General features: G+C 26.8%; 1 protein-coding gene across 8 annotated transcripts in view; it reads right to left on the reverse strand.

Annotated features, from left to right (window-relative positions):
• nAChRalpha4 (nicotinic acetylcholine receptor alpha4) overlaps nt 1–25891 on the reverse strand; it is a 185045-nt gene that overhangs the window by 22406 nt on the left and 136748 nt on the right. For all 8 annotated transcript variants that reach the window (XM_089176757.1, XM_089176759.1, XM_089176760.1 and 5 more), the window contains 3 exons: nt 18118–18233; nt 17735–17903; nt 9924–10060 (listed from right to left, as the gene is read on the reverse strand). In XM_089176757.1, coding sequence (XP_089032883.1) covers nt 9924–10060; nt 17735–17903; nt 18118–18233 — 422 coding nt within the window. The remainder of the gene's footprint in view (nt 1–9923; nt 10061–17734; nt 17904–18117; nt 18234–25891) is intronic.

Below are 25891 nucleotides of genomic sequence, written 5' to 3' on the forward strand. Positions count from 1 at the left end.
AGTAGTAGTAGTAGTAGTATTAGTAGTAGTAGTAGTAACAAGTATAGAATAGTATACTTAGTATCGCGACTTCGTGCTATGCTTAAATTGGATTCTACTCTCGAAGGAGAAGCCTTGAGAGGTAACGGGGTTCTCGTGGTCGAGCAAACGGAAATCTCTTGGCACTTCCTAACCTCCCATTCCTCTCCCTTCTCGAATTTCCAATCTAGGTATTCCGAGTGAACATAGAAGTCGCCATATTTAGGACAGCATCTCTTGCATTAAAGTCGAGATGGTACATGGAAGGAGTCTCTTGAGGGTTTTCCCTTTTCCCTTCTGCCCCTTCCCATTCACCCTGACACCCCTACATTCCCATCCCCCTAACAGATACCACCCATTTCATCCTTCATCCGAACCTTTGCATCTTTACTTTTCACTCCCCCTAAATCCCAACCTCATTCCTACCCCTCTCACTCCCACTTTCCACCTCTTCCATTTCAATTCTGATCCAGTGAACTTTCCTAGCTACAATTTTCATCCAACCGTGTTATTCTTTATTCTGCTATCGTAAATCGATATGTAAATGGTGGATGATGATAAGACCTCTCTTTATTTCTTTCATTATTATTATTATTATTATTTTTATTTTTATTATTATTTTGGAAAATATTTTTACGAGTAATAACTTGTCTTTGATTTATCTATCATCATAGTTGATGTGTTGTACACTAAATTGAATTTGTTTTAATTTTTTTTTTAAATTAATTATCTTCATTGTTTTTATTGCAAAGCCCACGAAAGCAAAGAATTAAAATTTTTCTATTCTAACAAAATATTAATATTTCAAAAGATAAAAAAATCTAAATAAAAATAATATAATTAAATCTAAACATTAATCTTTCTTTCATATATATTTCAGTTGTATTTGTCTTTCATTCAATGTTAAACAAAAGAAGAAAAAGAACAAGAAGAAGAAGAACAAAAAGAAGATAATGATGATGATGATGATGATGATGATAAAGGGCATAAAGATAAGAAAAAAAAGAAGAAGAAGAAGAAGAATAAAAAAAAAAATGAAAAAGAAAGAAAAGGTTCGGTAAAGCAGAAGGGTTTCCCTCTCGTCGTCTAAACCCTTCATCATCATCACAACCACCACCATCACCACGACCACCACCCAACACCTTTACCAACATCGTTATATAGGTCAGCTGGTCGTCGACATTCTGGGACATTAATTTCAGAAGTGTTTCTATTCACACCCCTCCAAGTAGAGGAGTTCATTGGCCCGTAAGGGCTCTTTTCACAGGGGGTGCCTGGGCTTCATACCAGGGTGCTGCTAGCAACCTGGTAGTAAGCTCTTTGAAACTGGTTCAGAGCTGGTCGTTTAATATTAATGGCAGCATTTGCGACTACGTATGGACGACGTTTAACTAACGAGACCTGGCGATTCGGTAGACGTACTTAGGTACATACGCATACATCTTTATATACACATGTATATATATGTATATGTATGTACATACGTACACTTGTAGATTGTAGCAGACGTTTAGAATATTTCTAAATATTTTTTAATTTATTTTTAATTATAGTTTTTTGTTTCTTCTTCTTCTTTGTTTTAATTTATTTTTGTACTTCAATTTGATGTTTTAATTGTAACATTTGTTCGTTTGTTTTAGTATATTTCAATGTATTGTTTCTATTTTTATTTTTTGATGGATTTTTAAAGTACACGTACCAATCTACTTGGTGATTCTGCAGACGTACTTAAGTACATATGCATACATATGCATTTATATGCACGTGTGTATGTACGTACATCTGTACATTGTAAACCTTTAGAATATTTCTAAATATTTTTTACTCTATTTTTAATGATATTTTTTTTTGACATTGTAAACATTTAAAATATCTCAAAATACTTCACTGTATTTTAAATTAAATTTCTCTTCTTCCATTGATTTTTTCTCCCCATGAATTTTTAGAAGTTCATCCACGCACTGTGAAACCAATCGATGAAAGCTTGGTAATTTTAAAAGTAACTTTTAATTGTAACTTTTTTTTTTTTTTTTTTTTTAAGGGATCACACATTGACGTGGCTGAGACCATAGAGAAAAAAATTTAGACGAAACTCGAAAGCTTTTCAGATCGATTCCAATGTTAACTCTGAACCCATCGGATAAAACTCTATCTATCTTTCTCTTTGAATTACTAACACACACACACACAAACACAAACATATACACATACACATTCATATATACATACGTGAAACGTTAAGTAAAGTAGTTACATTTTGTGTTAGGTATATAAACGGTGTATTACGTGCATCACATGTTCTCATCGTGATACAAACATATATAGTAAAGCATAAAGGCAAATGTTTACTCATTTACAGATAATTAAATGTTTGGTAATTTGATAACCTAATTTTCTCTTTCTTTGTGTTATATGATTCCGTTTTAGAAATTAATACGATTTGATTGAACAAATAATGTAAGAGAAAATTAATATTTTCAAATTGTGATTGGTTTTAGAATAAATTTTTATAATCTACTTTTCTCTCTCTTTCGCTGCTTTGATATGATTTATAATATTTGCAATGCATGTAGTCCTTTTGAAAAATTTTACAACTTTTTGGCAGGTGTAAAAGATAATATTGTGTAATAATTAAAAATGATATTATCAATTGAATATGATTGAACACATATTTTATTTTTGTAATTATTTTTTTAAAATTATTTTTATGTGTAGACAATTAATTTTAAATAATTATTATTAAAAAACAATGAAGATAACAACTCCCATAGATATTTTTTATTAAATTATATTTTATTTTTATTTTTCGAATATTCACTCGCATATTTAATTTCTGTAATTATTTTTTCAATTATTTACATATATCAATGTTTAAACAATTATTAAAAACCAACTAACATACCATTCCCCATAAAATATTTTTATCTGTCCCATTTTATTTTCCGCTTGTTTCATTATTTTATATTTTTTTTTTTTGAAAAAACTTAACCTTAACTACCAGTGTTGATCTCTAATCGCAAAACAGTCGTAAAACAAGACGTTTGTTTTATGAAGTGAAAGGGTCGGTCAAAGGTTTCAAAGAGAAATAAAAGAGAGAGAAAGAGAAATAAAAAAGCGAATAAGGAAGATAGTTTTCATTGCAACGTTAAGAGACTACTAGGATCAAAGTATAGTACGAGAAAACTTTTGGATCTATTCCAAAAAACGTAAAATGCAACTTTGTGGTACCTTACTCGTACGTACAAAATCAAGATTGTAAAAGTAGACGACTAACTGTCGTAAAATGCAAGACGCAGAGTTCTAACCCTTTATTAACGTTCTATACAATTTCTCTCAACCCAATATATACAGAACACCCCCCCCCCACCACTACCACCACCACCCACCTCATTCTCCCACACCCCATACACACAGACATATACATGTGTATATCTCAAAGGGCTCATTCACGTTTAAGAAAACTCTGATATGTCTTTTATATTCTTCGTTTAATATTTTTTTTTTTTTTAATGAATGATTTCAGTTTCTAGGTTTTTTTTTATTGTATAAAATATTATTGGTTATATTATTTATATGTATTAATGGGTGTTAATTATTTTTTTATTTCATGTGTATTGCACATATATTAATATATTTAAATTAAATTAAATTTATACATAATATAAAATATATTTATATTAAATTTATATTTATTTATAGTAATTTTAGGTTGATAATTGTATTGATTAATATTGCAAATAATTATTTTTGGTATTTGTCTTTTAAAAACAAAAATATTTAACAATCTTTAAAAATATATTTATTATAAATTTATTATTTATAATATATTGATCTTCTTTTATTATATGTTATAATAATATATAATATATATTATAAATATATTAATTTAATTATTATTCTAATATTCACTCACAATTTATATTCATATAAATTTAATATAAATTCAATTGTAAATTAAATATACAATTATATTTATATTTAATGTTATTAATCAATAATTATATGAATATTTATATGTACCATAACCTTAAAAATGATAAGATAAGTATACCAAGAATGTATGGAGAATTCAAGTATAAATAATACAGTGAATTTCGTTGTAACAGATAACGTAACTCGTATATATCTATGTATATATTAACAAGAAGTTTCACACACAGTTTACTCGAAGAGGATTGGGTTGAGAAGGGTTTGAGAGAAAGGTAACTTTAACGTTACCTTTTAAAAGCAAATAGCTCAAGGCTAATAGTAATCAAACTTCACTTACAAAACCGAACTTAATTTCGATCTAGTTGGACATTGGTCATTCCTTTACGATTATTTTACTTCTAAGTTAAATAACTAATATTGTTTGAACATATGTAAGTTAAGTATCATTTATATATATAGGTTTGTTCAGCAACTATGTTCATGCTATTTGTTTTTTCAAGTTTAACTAAAGGAAAAATTAAATTATTGATTTATTATAATTGCAAATGTTTATAGAAGAAAAAATAAAACTTTTTAGAAGATTGAACATATGTAACTCAAGTATAAGTCTTATATTTAAGTTAGGTTAGCAACTATGTTCCTGCTGTTTTTTTTTCAAGTTTAACTAAAGGAAGAATTAACTTATAGATTAATTATATTTGCAAATGGATGTTGAATTGTTTATTGAAGAAAAGAAAACCTTTTTAGAAGATTGAACGAATGTAAGTCAAGTATCAGTTATATATACATATGTTAAGTTAGGTTAGCAACTATGTTTTTGCTAAATTCTTTTAAGTTTATCTAAGGGAAAAATTAAATTATTGAATAATTATAATTGTTAATATTAATTGAAGAACAAAATAAAAAACCTTCTTAAATTATTTGTGAAACTCATTTAGCAATTTAATAATACATCGTAATTTTTCAATTCATTTGTTAAATAATATACAAAAAATAGAAATATGGTGAATAAGGGGTGAGAGGTAGGGCTGGGGGTGAGGGGATTAGGTTGATAAAAAGATCGATGTGCTTTTTCATTAATATTCAATGTACGTAAAATGTCAAACGTGTACTGAAAACCAAATTCGATGGTATTTCATAATAGCCTGAAGGTTGAGCAAGCACGAAACTAATCTACAAACTCGTTGGAAGCTGATAAGTCAAAACCCGTGTTTAACTTTAGTTCCGACGTTACTTCCTAGCACTGGGTTGAGTATAATTAGTGATTATTGAATTTGCGATTTGTCGTTACGATTACATACACATACACACACACACGCAAACTGATAAGGACTGAAAAGATCATGAAGAACTTTATTATTATGTTTGTGTTTGTTAATTAAACGATAATTGTTCTAATTACTTGTCAATCTTTTAAAACAATATTTAATTTTATGATATATTCAATTATATTCAATTTATTCAAGATAATTGTTAATTTATATTAATATTATTCATTACAAATTTATTATCATTAGAAGGGTAGAGGTGACTCGTATATACAACACATCCTATTTTGATTGTAAACGTGATACAGGTAAGACGTAATGACTTCGTTCACTGTATAAACGTTTAATACTACGTAATCAGATAATATTTAGGTGAATGGCTGTGTCTAAATTAATTAGTAAATTCATTTATTATTATTATTATTATTAATTGGCATTAGTAACTCGAAAGTTCATTGCCACGAATACCAAATCCCGCCAATGTTCCCGTCCCTGAGCACAACCCCGTCTATTCGCGGTCTTCGTAGCCCATTTCTTTAAGATCCCGAAATAATATTATCCTCCCATCTATGTCTCGATCTACCCAGTGGTCTTTTCCCGTTCGGTACACCGACCAGTATTTTATGCGTCGTTCGATCCTCCCCCATGCGCGCCACGTGACCAGCCCATCTTAATCGGCGTGATTTTACGACGTTAATGATGTCCGGTTTTGTTGTACAGTCGGTGTACTTCTACGTTATGGGGTTTTTCTCCAGTTACCCATTTCCTCATCGCATTTTGCACCCGATGATTTTACGAACAACTTTATTTTTGAAGACCCTCGATTTCTTTTCGTCCCGTAACGTAAGTGACCACGTTTGGCTACCATAAAGGACAACCGGTAGGATGATTGTCCTATATATCCTGATTTTGAAGCGCCCAGACAGCAACCACGAGCTGAGTAATTTAATGACATTGTCTAAATTGATTCTTTTCCTAAATTTTTCTTTCATTATGATATAATAATCAGCATCGATATCTATTATTCTCTATGTTTCCTAGTAAAATAGGAAAATAGGAAAACATATATCTTCCTACATTAATAGTGATATAACAATAAAGGATGTTCGAATAGTAACAGTCCCTTTTCCGTGATAACCCACATACGAAGACAAAAACCTTTTGTTCGTCCTTTGAATATCACGATGACGCAAGGAGACCTTTCGTAGGGAAACTCTTGTCTTTCGATAAAAGGGAAGAGAAAACGATACCTCGTTAGGACAACGAAGAACAGGAATGAAAGGGAGAAGGTTGAGTAGGAAAAGATTCTCAGAGCAAGGAAGAGGGGGTGAGGGTAAAAGAAAAGTATGCTAACTTAGTCCTTGAGTATGATAACTTAACCTCAATGACCTAATCGTTGTAATTAGGATTGAAATTGTTGATAATAATTGATAAATATTGTAATAAATATAAAATGTAAATATACTGTAGTTGTATATTATAATAAACATGGAAAATGACAAAACATGAAGGAAAATCACAAGTAGTTTATCTAAGGGTCGTTAAATTCAACTGGTTTGTGAAAGGTACGTGACATCTGTTTCCTTACGAAGTTCGAACTATAATTGTTACTCATTTGTAAGGAGTTGGTTCGCTTTCAGACGTCATTGTAATACATTGTTGTTTGTTAATAGGAAAGGAAAATCAGAGTGAGTGAATGAATGAATGAATGACTGAGTGAGTGAGTGAGAGAGAGAGAGAGAGAGAGAGAGAAGAGGGTTAAAAGGAATGGGTGAAGGGTGGTTTGGTATATAAGGAAGTTAAATCCAAGGAGAATTAGGCGGAGGATAATCGAATAGGCGGAAACTCAGAATATATAGATGTGTGTGTGTGTATGTATGTGTATGTGTGATAAAAGTAGATGTAAGTAGGAAAAGGATGTTAATACTGGGTGTATTTCAAAGTTTCTGTATAATTTCATGAATATATCTAATTGTTTACACAAATAAAATAGAATATATATTAGTTTAATTTAATATATGTTGTTTTGTTGTTAAAATAAAATGAAGTTTGAAGAATAAAGTGTTGTATTTGATAAATTTAGCGTTGTTATTTAATTTTGAAGAAATTTATACAGTAAAATATGATTAATTAATCATTTGGATTGCAGTAAGTAAGGTTAGGTTATTGCATTACCAATATTTCATTAAAATAATATAATAATTATAATTGTTTTTGATTTAAATAATAAAATTATAAATCCTGAATTTGTTTTTTCAATAGAAATTTTGTGAAACACCCTATATATATATGTATGTATATAAGAAACTAGAAAAATTTCCAACACAATGGATTTACTTTGTAAAACCAAATGCGTCCTAACTGCAATGAAATTCAAATTCGATGCAATGAGAGAGAGAGAGAGAGAGAGAGAGAGAGAGAGAGTCCCTTTTTTTCTCTCTTTAACTCTTTCCTTTTCATTTTTATTTTACCCTTATCTATCTCAGTCAGTTTCAACAAGGTTCATTCAAAATTGTTCTTTGTTCTTTCATTCTCTTCTTTCTTTCCTTTTTCTTTTTCATATTTTTTTTTTTCATATTCCTATGATGATCGTCAATCATTTTTATTGTTATTCTTATCGTTTGATATTTTCAATATTTATTATCTATTTTTTTAAAAGTATATTATATAATATATATAATGTAAAATTGTATAGGAAAAATTTTGAAATATTAAGCTAATTTGTACTTAATTTGAAATTTTTATTATTTTACAATATTGATAATTAATTTAAAATATATAATATACTGTATTGTTTTAATATAGTATTTAATATTTAATTAATATGTAATTTTTATTATATTAATATTATTTTACAGGATTATTAATTAATTTAAAATATATACTATACTGTATTGTTTTAATACATTATTTTATATTTGTAATTATTATTTAATTTTTAATATTTTAATATTACTTTTGATTAATATTTGTTTTAATATATACTACAATAATTGTTTTAGTATGGTATTTAATATTTAATATTTAATTAATATGTAATGTTTAATATTTGAATATTATTATTTACCAAAGTAGATACTTTATATAAAATAAACTACAATATATTATTTTAAATGTAGTATAAATAAAATAATATTCATCTTCAACTCTCATATATATATATATACATATATATTTGTTTTTTATTTATTTGAGATCTTGCTTGATGAAAAATCTTAAGAGAAATATAAAACATTCAAGTTTATCTTATATTTTGAAGAAAAAGTAAATAAGTAAGTAAGTAAGTAAAGTACATACGTAAGGTTTTTTTTTTTTACTTATATAAAGTAAAAACGTTTCTCTAGTGTAAGAAACACGAACAGCTTTCTTATCTTTTATATCTTTCTATTTTTATCTCTCTTTTTTTTTTTCTTTTTTTAGTTTTATTCGGAATCGTTTCTATCACGCAGAAAGCACCTCAACGTTTTAAGCTGGATTGCAAGACGAATGAGAAAGAGAGAGAGAGAGAGAATAGATTTTCAACTTTGTTCTGACAATACACTTTCCAGTTTTATCATGCTCCTTTTTTTTTATTTTAACTTATTCGTCAAGATTTATTCTCCCTTTTTTCTTTCTATTTTTTTCCATTTTTTTTTTGTACTTGTTGTTAACTTCTTGCAGTTTAAGTAGACAAGATTGATTATATTTTTAAGATCAATACGAGAAAGTTTCATGGTAACAAATGGATTTGAATGTGAACCATCATGAGTAAGACTTATGATAGTAAAGAAGAAAGAAAAAAAAATGAACATAAATGTGAAACCATCACGGTTAGAAACTCGTTAGTAAGATAATTGTTAAACTCATTGTATTTCCGAGTAATCCGAGAATTCTCAAAGTATACGTAGTATTCGAAACACGCAAAAGGTTTGCGTGCCTTTTCATGATAATAGATAAAAGATAAAAGATAAAAGAAAGAAACAAAAAGAAAAGTACCATGTGTGCAAATCACACACCTAACCTTCAAAAAACTAAGAATTAAAAGAAAGAGATGAATGCACATGTATCAGAAATAAAATAATTTTAGGGTTTATTAATTATAATATTATTATTATATATTTATATAAGTATTATAATATTATATATACTTATATAAAAAAATATTTAATTTATTTAACACATTGAGCGCACCCTGAATTTTTACGGAAATTCCCGTCAGGCCACGCACGTACTTTGTTTTACAAAAATAGTTGGATGTCAGTCATTAATGACTGACACGGCTTATTTAAAGAATTTTATTGTCATGTATCGGTGACTGACGATGAATTTTAATTTAAGCTGGGTCAGTCACTAATGTATAAGTGATATGGGGTCAGTTACTAAAGACTGATGATGAATTTTAATTTAAGCTGGGTCAGTCACTAAAGACTGACGATGAATGTTAATTTTATATCGTGTTAGTCACTAATGACTGACATTTAACTATTTTTTAATACAAAGTAACGTGCATGGCCTGCTGGAGATTTTCGTAGAACTTCATGTGATGCTCAAGGTGTTAAGTGTGTGTCACACTTTTGAGATATTATGAGTCTATGTTTCGTAGTATACAGTTGCACACAAATATAGACATATACATATTGGATTTATATGGATTTCTGTTCGCTTTTTTCAAATTATCAACATTGTAATGAAATCATTTGATTGTATGGTTAGTATTGTTATACTTACCTTATTGATACGAGTATCATGGCGAATATCAGGTACTTCCCAAGCAGTGGCACGACCAACGATGTTGGTGGAATAATTTCAACGACCAGGAGGAAGAATACGTGAAGACTGATGAGGATTGATATGGAAAGGGTCACCTGAAACGTGACAAATTCTTTACTTTAACTTTTCTTCTTCTTCTTCTTCTTCTTATATATATATATATATATGTAATATAACAGACCATTCTTTTATTCATGATATAATACAGGTAATTCTATATCGTACGCTTTGTTCACATAAGAATAAAATATTATATATAATAAATATAAAATATTGATAAATATTTAACATATTTTACATAAATGCAAATACCATAAAAATATTATATATATAAAATAATAAATTATAAATTACTTTAATTATAAATATTATTTTATATATAGTACTTTTATATTATAAATATAAAAATAAATTGTAAATTATAAATTAATTTAAATATAAATATTATATTATATATAGTATTTTTATATTATAAATTAAAATTAAATTATATATATATGTAAATTATAAGTTAATTCAAATATTAATATTAATTTATATATAATATAAAAATAATAAGAAATAAAACTGTGTATATTTTTAAAATATTCAAACAATGTTTTAAAAAACCGTATTGAAATTTAAAAAAAAAAAGACAAAAAGAAATGGAAAATACAATTCCATCAAAAATTAAGAAAAAATGTGTCCAATACAAAATACATCTATGAGAATATAATTCTTCTTTTTTTTCTTTCTTTTATTTTTTTTTGTTTGTGTTCCCTAGCGAATAAAAACTCTTAATTAAATAAATCAATTTATCTGACGGTACGCCGTTCCTTTTAACAGGAATTAAAACCCTTCCATTTTCCTTTCCTCTTTACCCTAACCTTCTTCACCCCCTCCCTTCCTCTGTTCGCGTTGAGACTATTTCATGGAAAGAAAAAAAGAGGTACAAGTTGTTTTTTTTTTTCTGGTTTACTTTCTTTCGTCGAGACTTGGCATCCCTCAACGTATTACGAATTTAAGCTCGTTGAGAAAGAAGTTGAGAGAAAAAAAAAAGTAAGGGGAAGTATATACGGGATGGTGGGAGATGGTGGAGGGTGGGTGGGAGCGAGGACGGTCGTCGAGACGAGCGAGAAAATTCGTATTTATGGGTTGGATAAAGAATACGACGAAGAAATGAGAATGAAGGGTAGCTACGTGACCGGCTAAAAGTAAAGCTTTTGATACTGACACTATTTTTTTACCTTTTATTTAATAAATTACGATTAAAATTATTATTGTTATTATTTTTTTCTTTTATTTTAGACGCTTTTCTTTTTAAAAGTTAAGAATTCTGATGAAGAATCAATAAATTGGTTAAAAATATGTTGGATGTGTTTTGTCAGAAATGAACCGTATCAAATTTTCTCTAAAACATCAATGAATGAGAATGAAAATTTGAAAGTCCTGAATTTATTACCACGTCGAGGGTAGACCAAGAAATTTCGAAAATATTCTATTGACACTACTGTATAAAAATATCAGACAAATTACAACAGCAAAATTCAAGGACATAATTGACCTATTACGATATATACCACCAGGAACATCATGATTTCTTCAAATCCCTTTCACACACACAAAATGTAGATGAGTAGTAAATTGTTTTGTAGGTTATGTTTGTAATTTTGTACGTTATGTAGTTAAAAAGTGTTTTCAATCGCATCAATTATGTTTCTGAAGTGTTTTAAAGATATGTCAAATAAATTGAGTACTGTTTATTTTTTTTTCAATTTGAAGCATCTTCAATTATGTTGAATGGAGTTAAGTCTCTTCGAAATTTGATAACAAATCAAATTGTTGATTTGGACAGTGGCCTAACTCCATTCGTGATTAGAAAACGCATATAATTGGCACTAATTTAATAGGAACTGTAAATTGAACACCCCTTTAGATACACTTAAGCTGTATAACTCGTTTGTATATTTTTCTATAAAATTAGATGAATTCAATTATTTGTTGATGTTCATTTGATTGTATAAATTATTTTGTTTTAAATTGTTTCAACGATTATCATAAAAATAAGAAAAAAATTTATATCGATGAGAATTTTCCACCAATGGATATTAACACACATATATATGTATATATATAGATATATATATATATACACATACAAAGAAAACTTGCTAAAGCTATTTTCGTTCTGTTGAAGAAGACACGTATCTCACTAGGCTTTCAATGAAATCGACGGCAAGGGTCTGACTATCTTGAATCATTTATCTTCTCAACGTTATTCGAGTATAACTTTTCTCTTGGGATATTGTATACACACACACACACACACACTTACATTAAAACCAACATATTTACACACACAAACACACACACATAAAATATATAGAACACGAGAGATGGTAGAAAAATATTCCTTCCTCTTTTTTTTTTTTATTTGTTTAGGTTTGTATGTGTGTATGAATATGTCATTGAACACGAACACTTAACTGTATTATTTTCAAGTAACTGTAAATAAGAGTATTATTTAATATTTATGAAATAACTGATGAAAAAGGTTTTCCTTTATTTTTTTTTTTTTTTTTTTGATATTATATATGTGAAAAGGAGACAAGACAATTATCTATTATTATCAACCCTTAACTGGTTCACCCTATGGTTTTCGCAAACAGACCACTTCATCGATGCAGTTAGGTCAATATTGTCTTTTACGGTTGGCACACCCTTTATACCACGATCGTTGCTCATTTAATAGCGATAATTAACCGAGCTTGTTTTATTAAATAATTATTTACTAAATAATATTAATAAATCGATTATTATATTATTAATAATATATATATACAGGGTGATGTTTACTAACTGTGTGTGTGCATGTGTGTTGTGTTAGCATTTACATATTAATATAAATAAAATTGAATTCAATTAATGCAATTTAAATTACTTTCGTGATCAACTTTGTTAAATATAATAATTTTAATAACTTATAATAATATTATTTTCTTTTGTTTTTCAATTTTTGTATAATTTATCTTGATAATTGTGTTTTACAGTAATTGCATTATTACTTTCAGAAAATATAATAATAAATTTATTATATATATATATATATCGATCATTGACATTAACACGTGCTAAATTGTCAAAGATGTTCCTTTAGATAGAATGTATTATATATCTAGGACACCATCTGTGTTCTCAGTTAGGTTCAAACGTAGAATTCCGAGTCATTAATTACAATTCGATCTTTGCTAGCTTTGGTACAAGGGTTTGGTACGGAAGGGTTAAGTGATACCTTCTAAGGTAACATTCAAAATGTTAAATTACAAGTTTCTCTCTCCTCTTAATCGGATCAATCTAAATTCTACAAATTGGTGACACCTGTTTCTAACTATTCAATTCAATATACATATATATATATAGATTTTTATTATCAACAAATATCTATCAGTGGTCTTGTGAAAAATTTGTTTAATAAAACAATAAGTACTGTAAAAATAGTACTTTCAAAAGAATTTTTATTAACAAAAAAAAAAAACAAAGAAACGAACGTATTTTGTTCATAATTTGAACGAATGAAATGATCTGGGTACTGTTTTAATTCTTTTTTTGTATTTGTTATTGTTTGTTATGTTTTTTTTTCCTCTTTTACTTCTTCTTCTTCTTCTATTTCTTCGTATTGTTTTTGGTTGATGTTTGAGCAGTAAAATAAAAATAGAAATAAAAAAAAAAATGCAATCAAATAAAAGAGATCTCGTAACGGAAATTGGACTTTTCGTTTAGATTGCTGTTCGGTTAGGTTTGTTGTTGAGTTGAGTGAATTGAACACGAATATATATTTTCGAACACACTTTAACATGAAATTCTAGTTTGTAGCTTGTTCTCAGTTAGATATACTTGTGTTATACTCACGATAACAGTTTTACATGCATATATATATATATGTGTGTATGTAGATTCGTATGGCCAAAGGTGCATTTTCATGATGATTCAAAGTACTTTCCTTCTAAGATTACTTCCTGGTGGTATGTTTTTTTTTTTTTTGGAAACAACTATAATAAATTATCAAAAGCAATATTTTAAACTATTCTACAAATATTATAAAAAAATATACTATATATATATAAACAAAAATAATAATAATAATAATTATTATTTACCAATATTAATCTATATAAATAAAAATAATAAATATATAATAATGTATAATTAATATAAATATATATAAAAAAAAAAATAAATAAAAATATACCAAAAATATAATAAAATAAATATAAACAAATATATAATATATAAATAAAAATAAATTATAATATTTTGCAAACCAACAGAGATAATTTTAACTTTATACATTAAAAATTAATTATTATATCTAACAATATATATTAATATTTATAAATAAAAATTAACAAATACATTTATTGTACATTGTGTACAATAATTATTCATTAAAAATATTAACATTTGTTAACAAAACAAAATTATATTTAATATAACACACAATTATTAATAATTTCAATCAAACAATCCCATTTTAAGACCTAACAAGAGAATTATCATTTTTTTTAAATCCACAGATATACATACACACTTCCACAAATATATAAATATATATATACACATATATACACATATATACACACATATATTCACACGTAAGTGGCATAAAGCGTTTTCAGGGCGTCAATCAAGCGGGCTGAATCGATAAGCAATATCTCGGTCCGGTGATTGACCTGCACCATCCAATGCGACTATCGAAATTACATCTTCTCTCTCTCTCTCTCACAAACACACACACACAAACACATACATATATACACACTTTCATCAGTCTCACTCATATACGAGTACACTAACACATTAACTCATCTTTCTCTGTCTATTTTCGTTTGCTCTTTCATGGCGTCACCCATAATATGGAAAGTCATGGTCTTAACACAGCCCTCCCCTCCCCTTACCTCATCCCATCTCATCCCATTTTCCCTCACACTTTAATCCTTGTCTTTTCTATTCTCTCGTAGCTTTGTAGATTGTATCAAGACTCGTGTAGAATCAATGACAGTTTATTGATGATAAATAATAATCCATTGAATGCAAATTGAATTTATGGTTGTCAATATTATTATTGTTATTATTATTATTATTAGTATTATTAGTGATATTTTGATAAGCGATTGAAGATTTCAATTGGTTCAATTGATCTATTCATTTTATAGAATTGTTTTAACGGATAATTATTTAGTTTATTATTATTATTATTATTATTACTAGGTTTAAAAGACAAAATATGAAAAAAAGAACAAATTGTAATAAAACAGGGGAAATAATAATAATAAAAAAAAAATAAGAAGAAAAAGAAGAAGAAGAAGAAAAAGTTTCAGAAGGAGGATGAGAATGTGGGGGTGGAAGTGGAGGTGGGTGGTAAAGGAACCGATGAGATGGGTGAGAGAGGTTGAAATAAAAATGAAAAATAGTTGTAGAATCTTTTGGTAAGCCAAAAGTAACTAACCACCTCCACCACCACCACCACCACCACCACCATTATTCCCCGTACCTCATCCCTTTTACAGATAAGGGAAAATAACGAGGCCGACAGACACAAGGAAGAGAAACTAATTCGGTGCATATTTCACACGAATTTCTCTATCTTTCTTTTTTTTTACTTTATGCTCGTTCTGTATCTTGTTCTTTTTTCTTTTTTTTTTTTCTTTTCTTTTTGTTCACTTCATTTAACTATGCATTTGTTTCTTTCAGTTAAAAAGAGATAGATAGAGTGAGAGAGTGAGAGAGAGAGTAGAGTAGAGAGGATATAGGAAATTAATTACTTTGGTATATTTGAATTATTTTTTTTAGTAGGGGGGGGATTTTAGTCTTTTACAGCAATTTTTATATAATTATAAATTATGAATAATTATTAGTGAAAATATGATTGAAAAATATTTGTTTGAATAGATTTGATAGATTTATCATATTATTTTGTAATTTTATTTCTATGGATTATTTATATGGGCCGCTTATTTTAAAAGAGGCCTACCTTTATTTTCCCCCAAAAATCGAGTTAGTTACCGTAATAGTTACATTTTTAGAAAACGCATATAATTAACACTAATTTAATAATAACTGAAAATTGAACACCTTTAGTTACACTTAAGCTGTATAACTCGTTAGTATATTTTTCATTGCATTGAAATGAAAACCCTTCAATATCTCGATTCGAACATAAATGGAGGTAGGCTACTTTCAAAATAGACGACTCATAAATAATATATTTATTTTGATGTATATTTTATTGAAATATATTATATTTCTGTATAATAATGTATTTATTTCTGATATCAATGGATAAGATGGATAGTATAGCACTCTATTATTAACATTTTCATTTGTTATTTTAATTTCAACTTTAGTTAAAGACGAGTTAAATTATTCATAAGCGATAGCTCGAAGTTTCGAAAAGTTTCTTTTAAAAGATCTTACTTTGAAGAAATTTGAGAGTTTCAAAGAGTGAGAGAGAAAGAAATAAGATCATTTTCTTGCTTCGTTTAATACGGTTTGAAGAAATATTAGAATGAATTATTATTAAAATATATATATATATATAAACTCGAAAAGTTTTTCATTAAAAATTATTTTCATTTATTTATAATATCGATAATTTTATTTATTATTAAATAGTTTTCAAATTTTTTTTACTAGAATTATTTTAAATATTATAAAATAATTATTAATAATATAATTATAAAAAAAATATATATATATATAATATATAAAATAATAATTATATAAAATAATATAATAATTGAATAAGATTTATTTATTTGTTAATTTATTTTTGTATCAAGTAAAAATTGAGAATAATATTTTATTATTGCAAAATATTTTAAATATATATATATATATATATATATATATATATATATATATATATATTCAATATTATTAATTAATTATTTATCACAAATATTATTTTGATTTTAAAACAATAATAATAATAATAATATTTAATAAAAAATACTTAATGTTTAATAAACATTGAAAACCATTAATACTTTATTATAAAATACGGAATCATTTATCGTATTAAATATTAATTAAAAATTGTTATTAAAAGGATATTAGCTTACAGGATAGTTTTGAAACGTTTTGAAAACTCGTTTATAACAATTACTCTTTTAAAGGATTAAAAGGAAAAGCTCTCTGAAATTTGAAACACTCGATTCGATGGAAGCTAATTTCTCCATGAAAGTTATGAGATAAAGAGAGATGAGAGAGAGAGAGAGAAAGATGAGAGAGAGAGAGGAGTAATTTATCAAAGTTCGAAAACTAAAAGACTCATTGAAATCAGTAGAATATTCTCTTTGATTAACTTATACTGTCAATAATTTAAATTTCTTCAATTTAAGATAGTTATTCACATTTTTCTATTAATAATAAAAGAATAAAAAAAAAAGAAAAGAAAACTCATGAAATGTGCATGAAAAAAAAAAAAATAATTATGATTTATTTTATGAATTAATAATATATGAAATTATTGTAATCGTAAATATTTCATTCTAATCATTTGCATTAAAACATACAAATGATTGTTTATAATATAAATTATGATTTATTTCAAATGAATCAAGATTTAGAAAACAATTTAAAACTTCAAAAATCAGAATGGATTTAATTGACATTGACAGATTGATTACAAATGAATGATTTAATTAATTGTCAGTGAAATAGTTAATGGTAAAAAGAAATTTAATTGAATAAAAAATAAAATGATATTTTATTAAATAAATAATACTTGCCTTTTCTCCGCTGTCACTTGGTAAATAAAACGTCAGAACGGTAAGAAAAGAGATCCCCATACATGGTATGATGATGTTGACGGTATAGAAAAGTGTTTTTCTTCTCATGGTTATGTTGAATGTTATATCGAGGTATGGTTCGTCGCAGCACGTATAAAACTTTTCGTTTCTGTAATTAAAACAAAAAAAAACAAAAAAAAACGAAAAAAAAATGAACAATTGAATAAGTTTTTAAGGTAATTACTTTCACGTATTTAATATTTCATTCGTTAATTAATCAAATACACTTTTTTTATGATACCAACAATTATTTCAATTTAAAAAATATATTAATAATTAATAATTAAATTAAATTAAATAAAAAAAAAAAAAAAAACACTTACCGTACTGCAGGCACTTCTAAAATATCCCATTCAACTGACATATAGAATTCTGAAAGATCTACTCCCACGTCCACCACGTTACTTCCGGATTTTTCATCCATGTGCCTTAGATCGACCTACGTGAAAACAAAATGAACAAAAAAAGAAAACATTTTATTCATCAATTTTTTTCTTCATTTCTATTCATAGATATATAATTATTATATATATTATAATTAAATTTTTACGAGATATATTTGCTCATTTTCAAAACGCCATGCCCACGATAATATAAAGCTTATCCTCTGAAATTACGAAAGTGCGAATTTCATTTAACACTTTTTCAAAAAAAAATTATATATATATATTTATTAATAAATTGTTATAATATTTGAATTATTAATGTGAATAAAAATAATTATAAAATTTATTTTATTTAATAATTTTCGCATGTTCGTAATTTAAGAGTATTATTACGAATAATAATAATAATAATAATAATAATAATAATAATAATGATAATAATAATAATAATAATCTGTAAACAAATTCCGAGGAAGTGCACGTCTTGAGATGCACTTTGATGCCCGCCAAAGCGTAAACGGAGCAAAAAAGATCTAACCGTTGGAATTTTTGTTCGGATTTAACATCCATGATTTATAAAATCATCCTTTTTCTAATTGACAAAATTTGAGACAATTTTTATAGACAGAAACATGGTTTCTTTGAAATTTGAAAAATTTGATTTTGAAAATTGTCGAAACCAAATCGGACCAATGATTCCAACGTTTTCGCTCAACGTGGGCGTTGCGAGCTTAAAAACTAGCCACTGATGAAACAAACGCTTTCTTGATTGGTCAAATCGATGACCAGGGTTGTATCAATTCCGGGAGCCAAAAAAAAGAAAAAGTAAGGTTAAGAAAATGTTTTATTAAAAATTATTTGTATCATATAATTGTAATTTGTATTATTTTTTCAAATTAACAAATGGAAAATTGAAAGATTGAATTCATTCTCTTTCTCCTAATGTTCACCAACCTGTTTTACATTTTTACAAAGTTAAGGAAAAATAAATGCAATAATATTACTTGTATTATATTTAAACATAATTGTGTGACTGTATAAATAATTTAAATAAAAGTTTTATTAAAAAAAAAAAGAACATAACCTAAAATGATAACCTGTAACCAGATGCATTTATTATTTGACCAATGAATTGAAATAAAATAAAATAAAACGTATATTATTATTAATTAATGTTTGAACAGTTGAAATTAAAATGAATTTAATGTAAATAGTGAGATATTATACATAAAAATGAACATAACCTGAAATGTATGGCAGATGAATTTATAATTCAACCAATGAAATAAAATAAAAAATATATTTTTACGAACTAATGTTTGAATAGTTGAAATTAAAATGAATTTAATGTAAATAGAGGATTTTTATATATAAAATAATTAATTATTTCTTTTTTTTCATTTCTTTCCGGATTTGACATAACCCAACTTAAATCTACGTTCACTAGTTATCCTTTTTTTTTTTTTACTAGCCACTTGAATATTTACACCACATTCAACGTACATTCGCGCTCGTACGCGTGCTTATCGTTAATTAGAAACAGGCTTTTATAAAATACACAAAATATATACATATATATACTCATATATAATATAATATAATATAAAATAAATATATATAAGGTTAACAACTAAATTCCCGCAAATTTTTTGTTTCAATTCTTTACCAGTTTATCTTTCAATAAAATTGAACAATTAATTAATCAACAATGTATTACAATGTATGTTTCAAAATTTAAAAAAAGAACAATGGGAACCTTTAGTTGCTAATTTAATATATATAGCATATATAGTATATGTATATATTTATGTATATATGAATATGTATAATGTATCACAAAAAGAAGTAAGTTCCCAGGCAACGATGATCATAAGAACACTGACGAGAGCATCGCATCGCTAACAAACAAGTGAAAAATGGTTTCGATGAATGGATACCTAAAAAAAAAGGAAACAAAAAACAACAAAACAAATGAACAAAAAAACAACCTAAACTTAATTCTTTGTTTTACTTTTTATACATTCTATTTCATTTTATTTTATCTTTGTTTCTCGCTTTTGTTTTAAGAGTTAACAAAGTTACAACCAAATTTGTTCAATTATTTTTCAATGTTTTCGTATTTTTCTTCTCGTTAATATTTATTATCTTCAGTATTATCAAATTTATAATAAAAAAGAAGAAACAAATAGTTTGTTTTTATTCTTTTATTATTTATTTTTATTTTTTTTTTTGTTAGATACCATTCATCGTTTCTAGGCGACTAAACGAATGTCGAACTTTGTGCACAATTATTATTTTTTTTTCTTCTTCTTCCAATTAGATACGGCAGACCTTTTCTTTCGACGAAAACGAAGATGAATTGAGGAAATGGAATGAAAGAGAAAGAGAGATAGAGAGATAGAGAGAGAGAAAGTGTGTTTGTATGTATGTATGTATGAAAAAAAAAAGTAAGACTAATTATTAAAACCATTGATTGCAAATTTCAATTGTTGTTCTTTACCTATTGGATCTACAAATTGAATAAAGTTTTTTAATGGAAAAATATTATATAATATTTTGTTAAATTGGTAAATATTGTATTCTACATTTCAATCTAAATATTAAAAATTAATTAATGTAAATTGTTCATTCTACGAACAATTACTAAAAGCATTTATTTATTTGTTTTATTAAAATTTGAGAAAAGTATTATTATTTTCTATGATGTAAGAAAGTATTGGATTATGATACCTGTGCTTTGTGTGTTTATGAAGGAAGTGAGATTATAGGATTCATAATAGGATAGAGAGAAAATAAAATGATAAGTAATATTAGTATATTTGTTTTTAAGAAGTTTTTATACTGTAGTTTCATATGAAGAAATATTTTTAAATATAATTCATAAGAGATCGTAAGAGAAGAAGGTATAAATGAAGAAGAAAATGAAGAGTAACATAAGTGTATTAATTTTTAAGAAGTTTTTATATTTATTGTTTTATATGAATAAGTATTTTGGAATACACTTCTGAAGATCATAAAAGAGAATGTTATAAGTGAAGAAAAAAATAAAGATTAACATTAGATAACATTTTAAAATGGTGCTGAACAATGTTGCAACAAATCATTACTGTTATGAACTTTTAAAGTGTTCTTTAAATAGGTTAATATATTATTTAGTATAGTTTTCCAAATCAATAAGTATTTTGAAAATAGATTGCAAGGGAGTAAAGTATAGTAAATGAAGAAGAAAATAAAGAATAACGTAGATATACTAATTTTTAATAAGTTTATATATTTATTGTTTTATATGAATAAGTATTATTGAATATACTACTGAAGATCATAAGAAGAGAAGATATAAATGAAGAAGAAAATAAAGAATAACATTTTAAAATGTTGCTGAACAATGTTGCATAGCTATTATTGTGATCTAATAAAATGTTCTTTAAACAGGTTAATATATTATTTTGTATAGATTTGCAAATCAATAACTATTTTGTTGATAGATTAAAAAGGAGAAAGGTATAAATGAAGAGTAACAGTTTAAAATGTTACTGAACAATGTTGCAACAAATCATTACTGTTATGAACTTTTAAAATGTTCTTTAAATAGGTTAATTTTTTTTTATTTTGTACAGTTTTCCAAATCAATAAGTATTTTGAAGATATATTACAAAAAAGAAAATTATAAATAAATACAAAAATAAAGACCTAACATAAGTATATCAATTTTTAAGAAATTTACATATCTTTTTATGTAAACAATTATTTTTGAATTCTCCTTTACCATCACAATAAATAAAAGATACATATAAGAAAAAAACAAATAAAAAATAACACGAGTGTATTAATTTATTCTTGTACATTTTAATAAAGTATTTTTGAATACATTTTAAGGTTAAGAAAACTCTGATAGAATTTTTTTATTCAAATGTAAGAGAATTTGTGATTAAAGTACGCTTAATTAAACGCACAGAAAAAGATAGAAAGAGAAAAAAAAAGAAAGAGAAAGAGAGAGAGAGAGAGAGAGAAACTGACGACATTAAATTAGTCCTTCTCGTAGATTTAAAATTCGTGTTAACCGTTATTTTCCCCCCACCCTTCTACTACTACTCTTCTTCTATAGGTCAAGTAGGAGCCATTACCTGTACTCGTGGCAGCGAAAATATTTCCGGCATCTTGCTAAGTTAAATGCATTTAAAGATGTGCAAGAATGTGCAACTGTGAGTGTACATATATATATAGATATATGTATAGTAAGTTTTGTATATCGTAAATGTACTCAAATTTCTCGTGGTGGAAGTAATTTACATTAGTGGCTAACCGTTATAATAGAAAAAAAAAAAAAAAAGAAAAAAAAAGAAAATAGCTGTCTCTTCTTTTCATTATAATATACCAAACATACACACGTGTATCAAGTATATAAGTTTTCTTTTACAATTTATTTTCTATGAATGTTTTTTTCTTCTTCTTTTTACTATTTAAGATCATAATTAAGTCCTGTTAATTAATGTTAATTAAAATATAATATATATATATTTATTCTTTTGATTAATAAAATTGAATCTTTACAAATTTGTGTCCACCTATTGTGAAGATTTCATTTCATTTGGTATAAATTAGTTTAATGAAACTTTGAAAAAATTTGTTTAAGTTAAATTGTGTGTTAATGTTTTTTTATGAAAATTGAATGAGTTAGTATGGTTAAAGTAAGGTTAAGTTAGTTAATCTTTTCTTATTTAATCAAAAATCATAACCTAACATTTATACTAATCTGATTATCAATAAAAAGAATATGAAAAATCTTTTCTCATATATTAGATATGAAAATGAAATATTTCAAATGTCGACACATCATCTGTGATGTATTTAAAGTCATAAAAAAGTTTAATTACATTATCATGAGATTGAAAAAAAAAATGGAGACTGTATATCTCTCTGATTTTATTTTTTTTTTGCTATTTTTATCTCTTTATCTTATAGGAGATTAAAGAATTTAAATTAATTGGTAGCATGATGTCCCATGAGAGATGAAGGACTGACTGTTTTCATTTAACTGATGGTAAAATCTTTTAAATTGGATTAAAGATATTTTATAAATGATACAGTCTGTATAGAAAAAGTATTTAACAAAAATATTTTATATTTTATGTTTGATTTATTACAATATTTGTTTTAATATTTGATTTGATAATAATAATTTAATAAAATATATATATAAGTAAATAAATATAAAAATTAATAAACAAATAATTATTCAACACTTTATTCTCATAATTTTATTAAATATAAAATAAATAAAATAAGTCATCAGTTATTATAAACTAAATTATTAAATTCTATTAAGAAAATATATTAGATTTTTTAACTTTTGAACTTTTTAAAAAAAAATATGAAAAAAATTAGAAAAAAAGTGGAACGGAAAATGGTGTCCTTGGTCGTTTTAACTTAGAAGAGATTCGTTACAAGTTTTGTAGGAAAACTTGGTGGCGGATGAAAAGAACGTTGTGATAAAGGTGTGAGATGCAGGTGTTAGACTTACTAGAAATGATGGGGAGGGGTGTGAAAGGTGAGGTGAGAATGTTCCGCTACACTTTCGACTCGATTTTTCACACAGTGGATTCCTTTTCCTCTTTTTCGTTTTTTGATATTTCTAAAAAGCGGAGTTAGAAATAAAAAAAGAAGAATATGGCTATGTTGAAGTAGAAGAAGAAGAAGAAGAAGAAGAAAAAGAAGAAGAAGAAGAAAAGAAGGGTCAAAAGGGTAAAGCGAAGGGTTATTTGGATTCCCTTTTTACAACGTTCTTGATTAAAGAGAGATACGTGTGCTTTTCATTTTATATTTCTTAGATGACTTTTTCATTTTTACTTATTCTTCTTCCACATCACCATTTTGTTTCTTCCTCGTAAAAGATCAAAATTAATACGGCCCTGTATAAAACATAAAACATAAAACATATAAGAATACAATTTCTAGATGTAATTATTTCCTGTTTTTATTTAAATTATTTTTACTACCCGTTTGATTATCGTAAAACATTGAATTTCACACGAAAGGTAAGGGTGATGATGTTGGTGGTGTTGAGGGTTGAAAGGGAGGGTGACTGGGGTTCTATATATATATGTATATGGTGGAAAATTTTCCTTCGGATTTATATCTCCTATACCATGATGTAATAAATCACGCCAATGGCGCATACGTTATTCACCAATTCCCGTGTACGTCACCAAATGGTGTGAGAGCATAATCGAGGATAACTCAATAAATATTTCATGCCTGTTGGGAGCACGGGTTGACGCGTAAGATCGATGATGGGCCGAAGTCTCGAATGACTATACTATACTCTTTTGCTTAGCTGTATTCTTTTCCTATCAATACTATTACATATACTACGGTCAATTATAGAAAATATTGTAAAAAGAAATGAAAACAAACGAAACTTAAAGCTCTTCTGTATAACTGTATAAATGAAATTTCATTTTCACATTGTTGATTTCCAATGAAGATCTACTCAACCTGATCTTAATGAAATTCTTTTTGAAGTGAAAATTTCTTTAGAATGGGGATGATTTGAAAAAAAGTGAACGAAAATCCATGGTAACGGCAACGAAACGATGAAACGGCTACGTTACTAAAATGAGAAAACGAGACAAACATATGCACATCTATAGGATTTAGCCTAAGAGAGAATGAGATAGAAGACAGTATGCATTTGTTTCTTATTATTTCGGTCTCCTCTTTATGCGATGCTTCGTAGTCCCCACTCCTGGCTACTAAGTGTTGTATATGTGTGTTTTTGTGTGCGACTGCATACTACGAAGCGTAGACTCATATTAACTCAATCCACACATTTAAAAATGTAAGTTAGTTCTTCGACTGGGGCCACTAGACTGTCCACGTATCTCACAAGCAAAGCTGTTTTTTTGTTTATAATAATTAAACCCTACAATTATCTTACTCCTGATACTCTGCATTTTACTTATTCTCTCGAAGCTAAGGTTTTAAGAAGATTTCACTTCTAACACATGATTTTTTTGTTGCAATTGCAAAATTTCGATTTATAATCTCTATTTTGAATATACATACATATATATAAACAAATTACGAATATTCTTTTACGAGTGTCTAGACATCGATAAAAAAAAACCGGATACTACTGACAATGAGTTTACTTATCGAGCCATCAACAACACCACCCTTTTTCCTTGCATCATAATAGTGGAATGGGGTGTGAAAAGTAAGGGAAGGATAGTTTCTCTTTCTCTTTCCCTTTTTTCATCTCATTTTCTCTTTCCCAACCTCTCGACAAGCACCCTTCTCTTTTTTTCTCTTTCTATCTTTTTCAGCGTTTTACTACAAGGGTGAAGGAGAGGGGGAAGGGTTGGGGATGGGGTTCGGGGATAGGTTTGCAACATCAACGTCAATCTTTCCTTTTCCTACTGGCAGCATTTAGTTGCACGCGAGAAATCGACTTTCCACGTAGAAAACGAAATGACGTAGGGTGAAATTGGAACGCGCCGACGCGTGAAACTTCAGTGACAGCCAGAGCCCTTATTCCGGCAGCCCTTTTTCTCGATTATCGTTTCTCTAGTTTTTTTTTTCTTTTTTCTTTTTTTTTATTCTTTCTTTTCTTTTCTTTTTTCTTCGATTTCACGAGATCGAACATAGTAATTGTTCTCCGATCTCTTTAAGTTTTATAGAATCCATGCGTTGAGAAGGTGGAGGAGTAGGG

Source organism: Polistes dominula, unplaced genomic scaffold, assembly GCF_049000335.1.
Source record: "Polistes dominula isolate Pdom_NZ unplaced genomic scaffold, Pdom_raw_medaka contig_80, whole genome shotgun sequence".
Classification (NCBI taxonomy): Eukaryota; Metazoa; Arthropoda; class Insecta; order Hymenoptera; family Vespidae; genus Polistes; species Polistes dominula.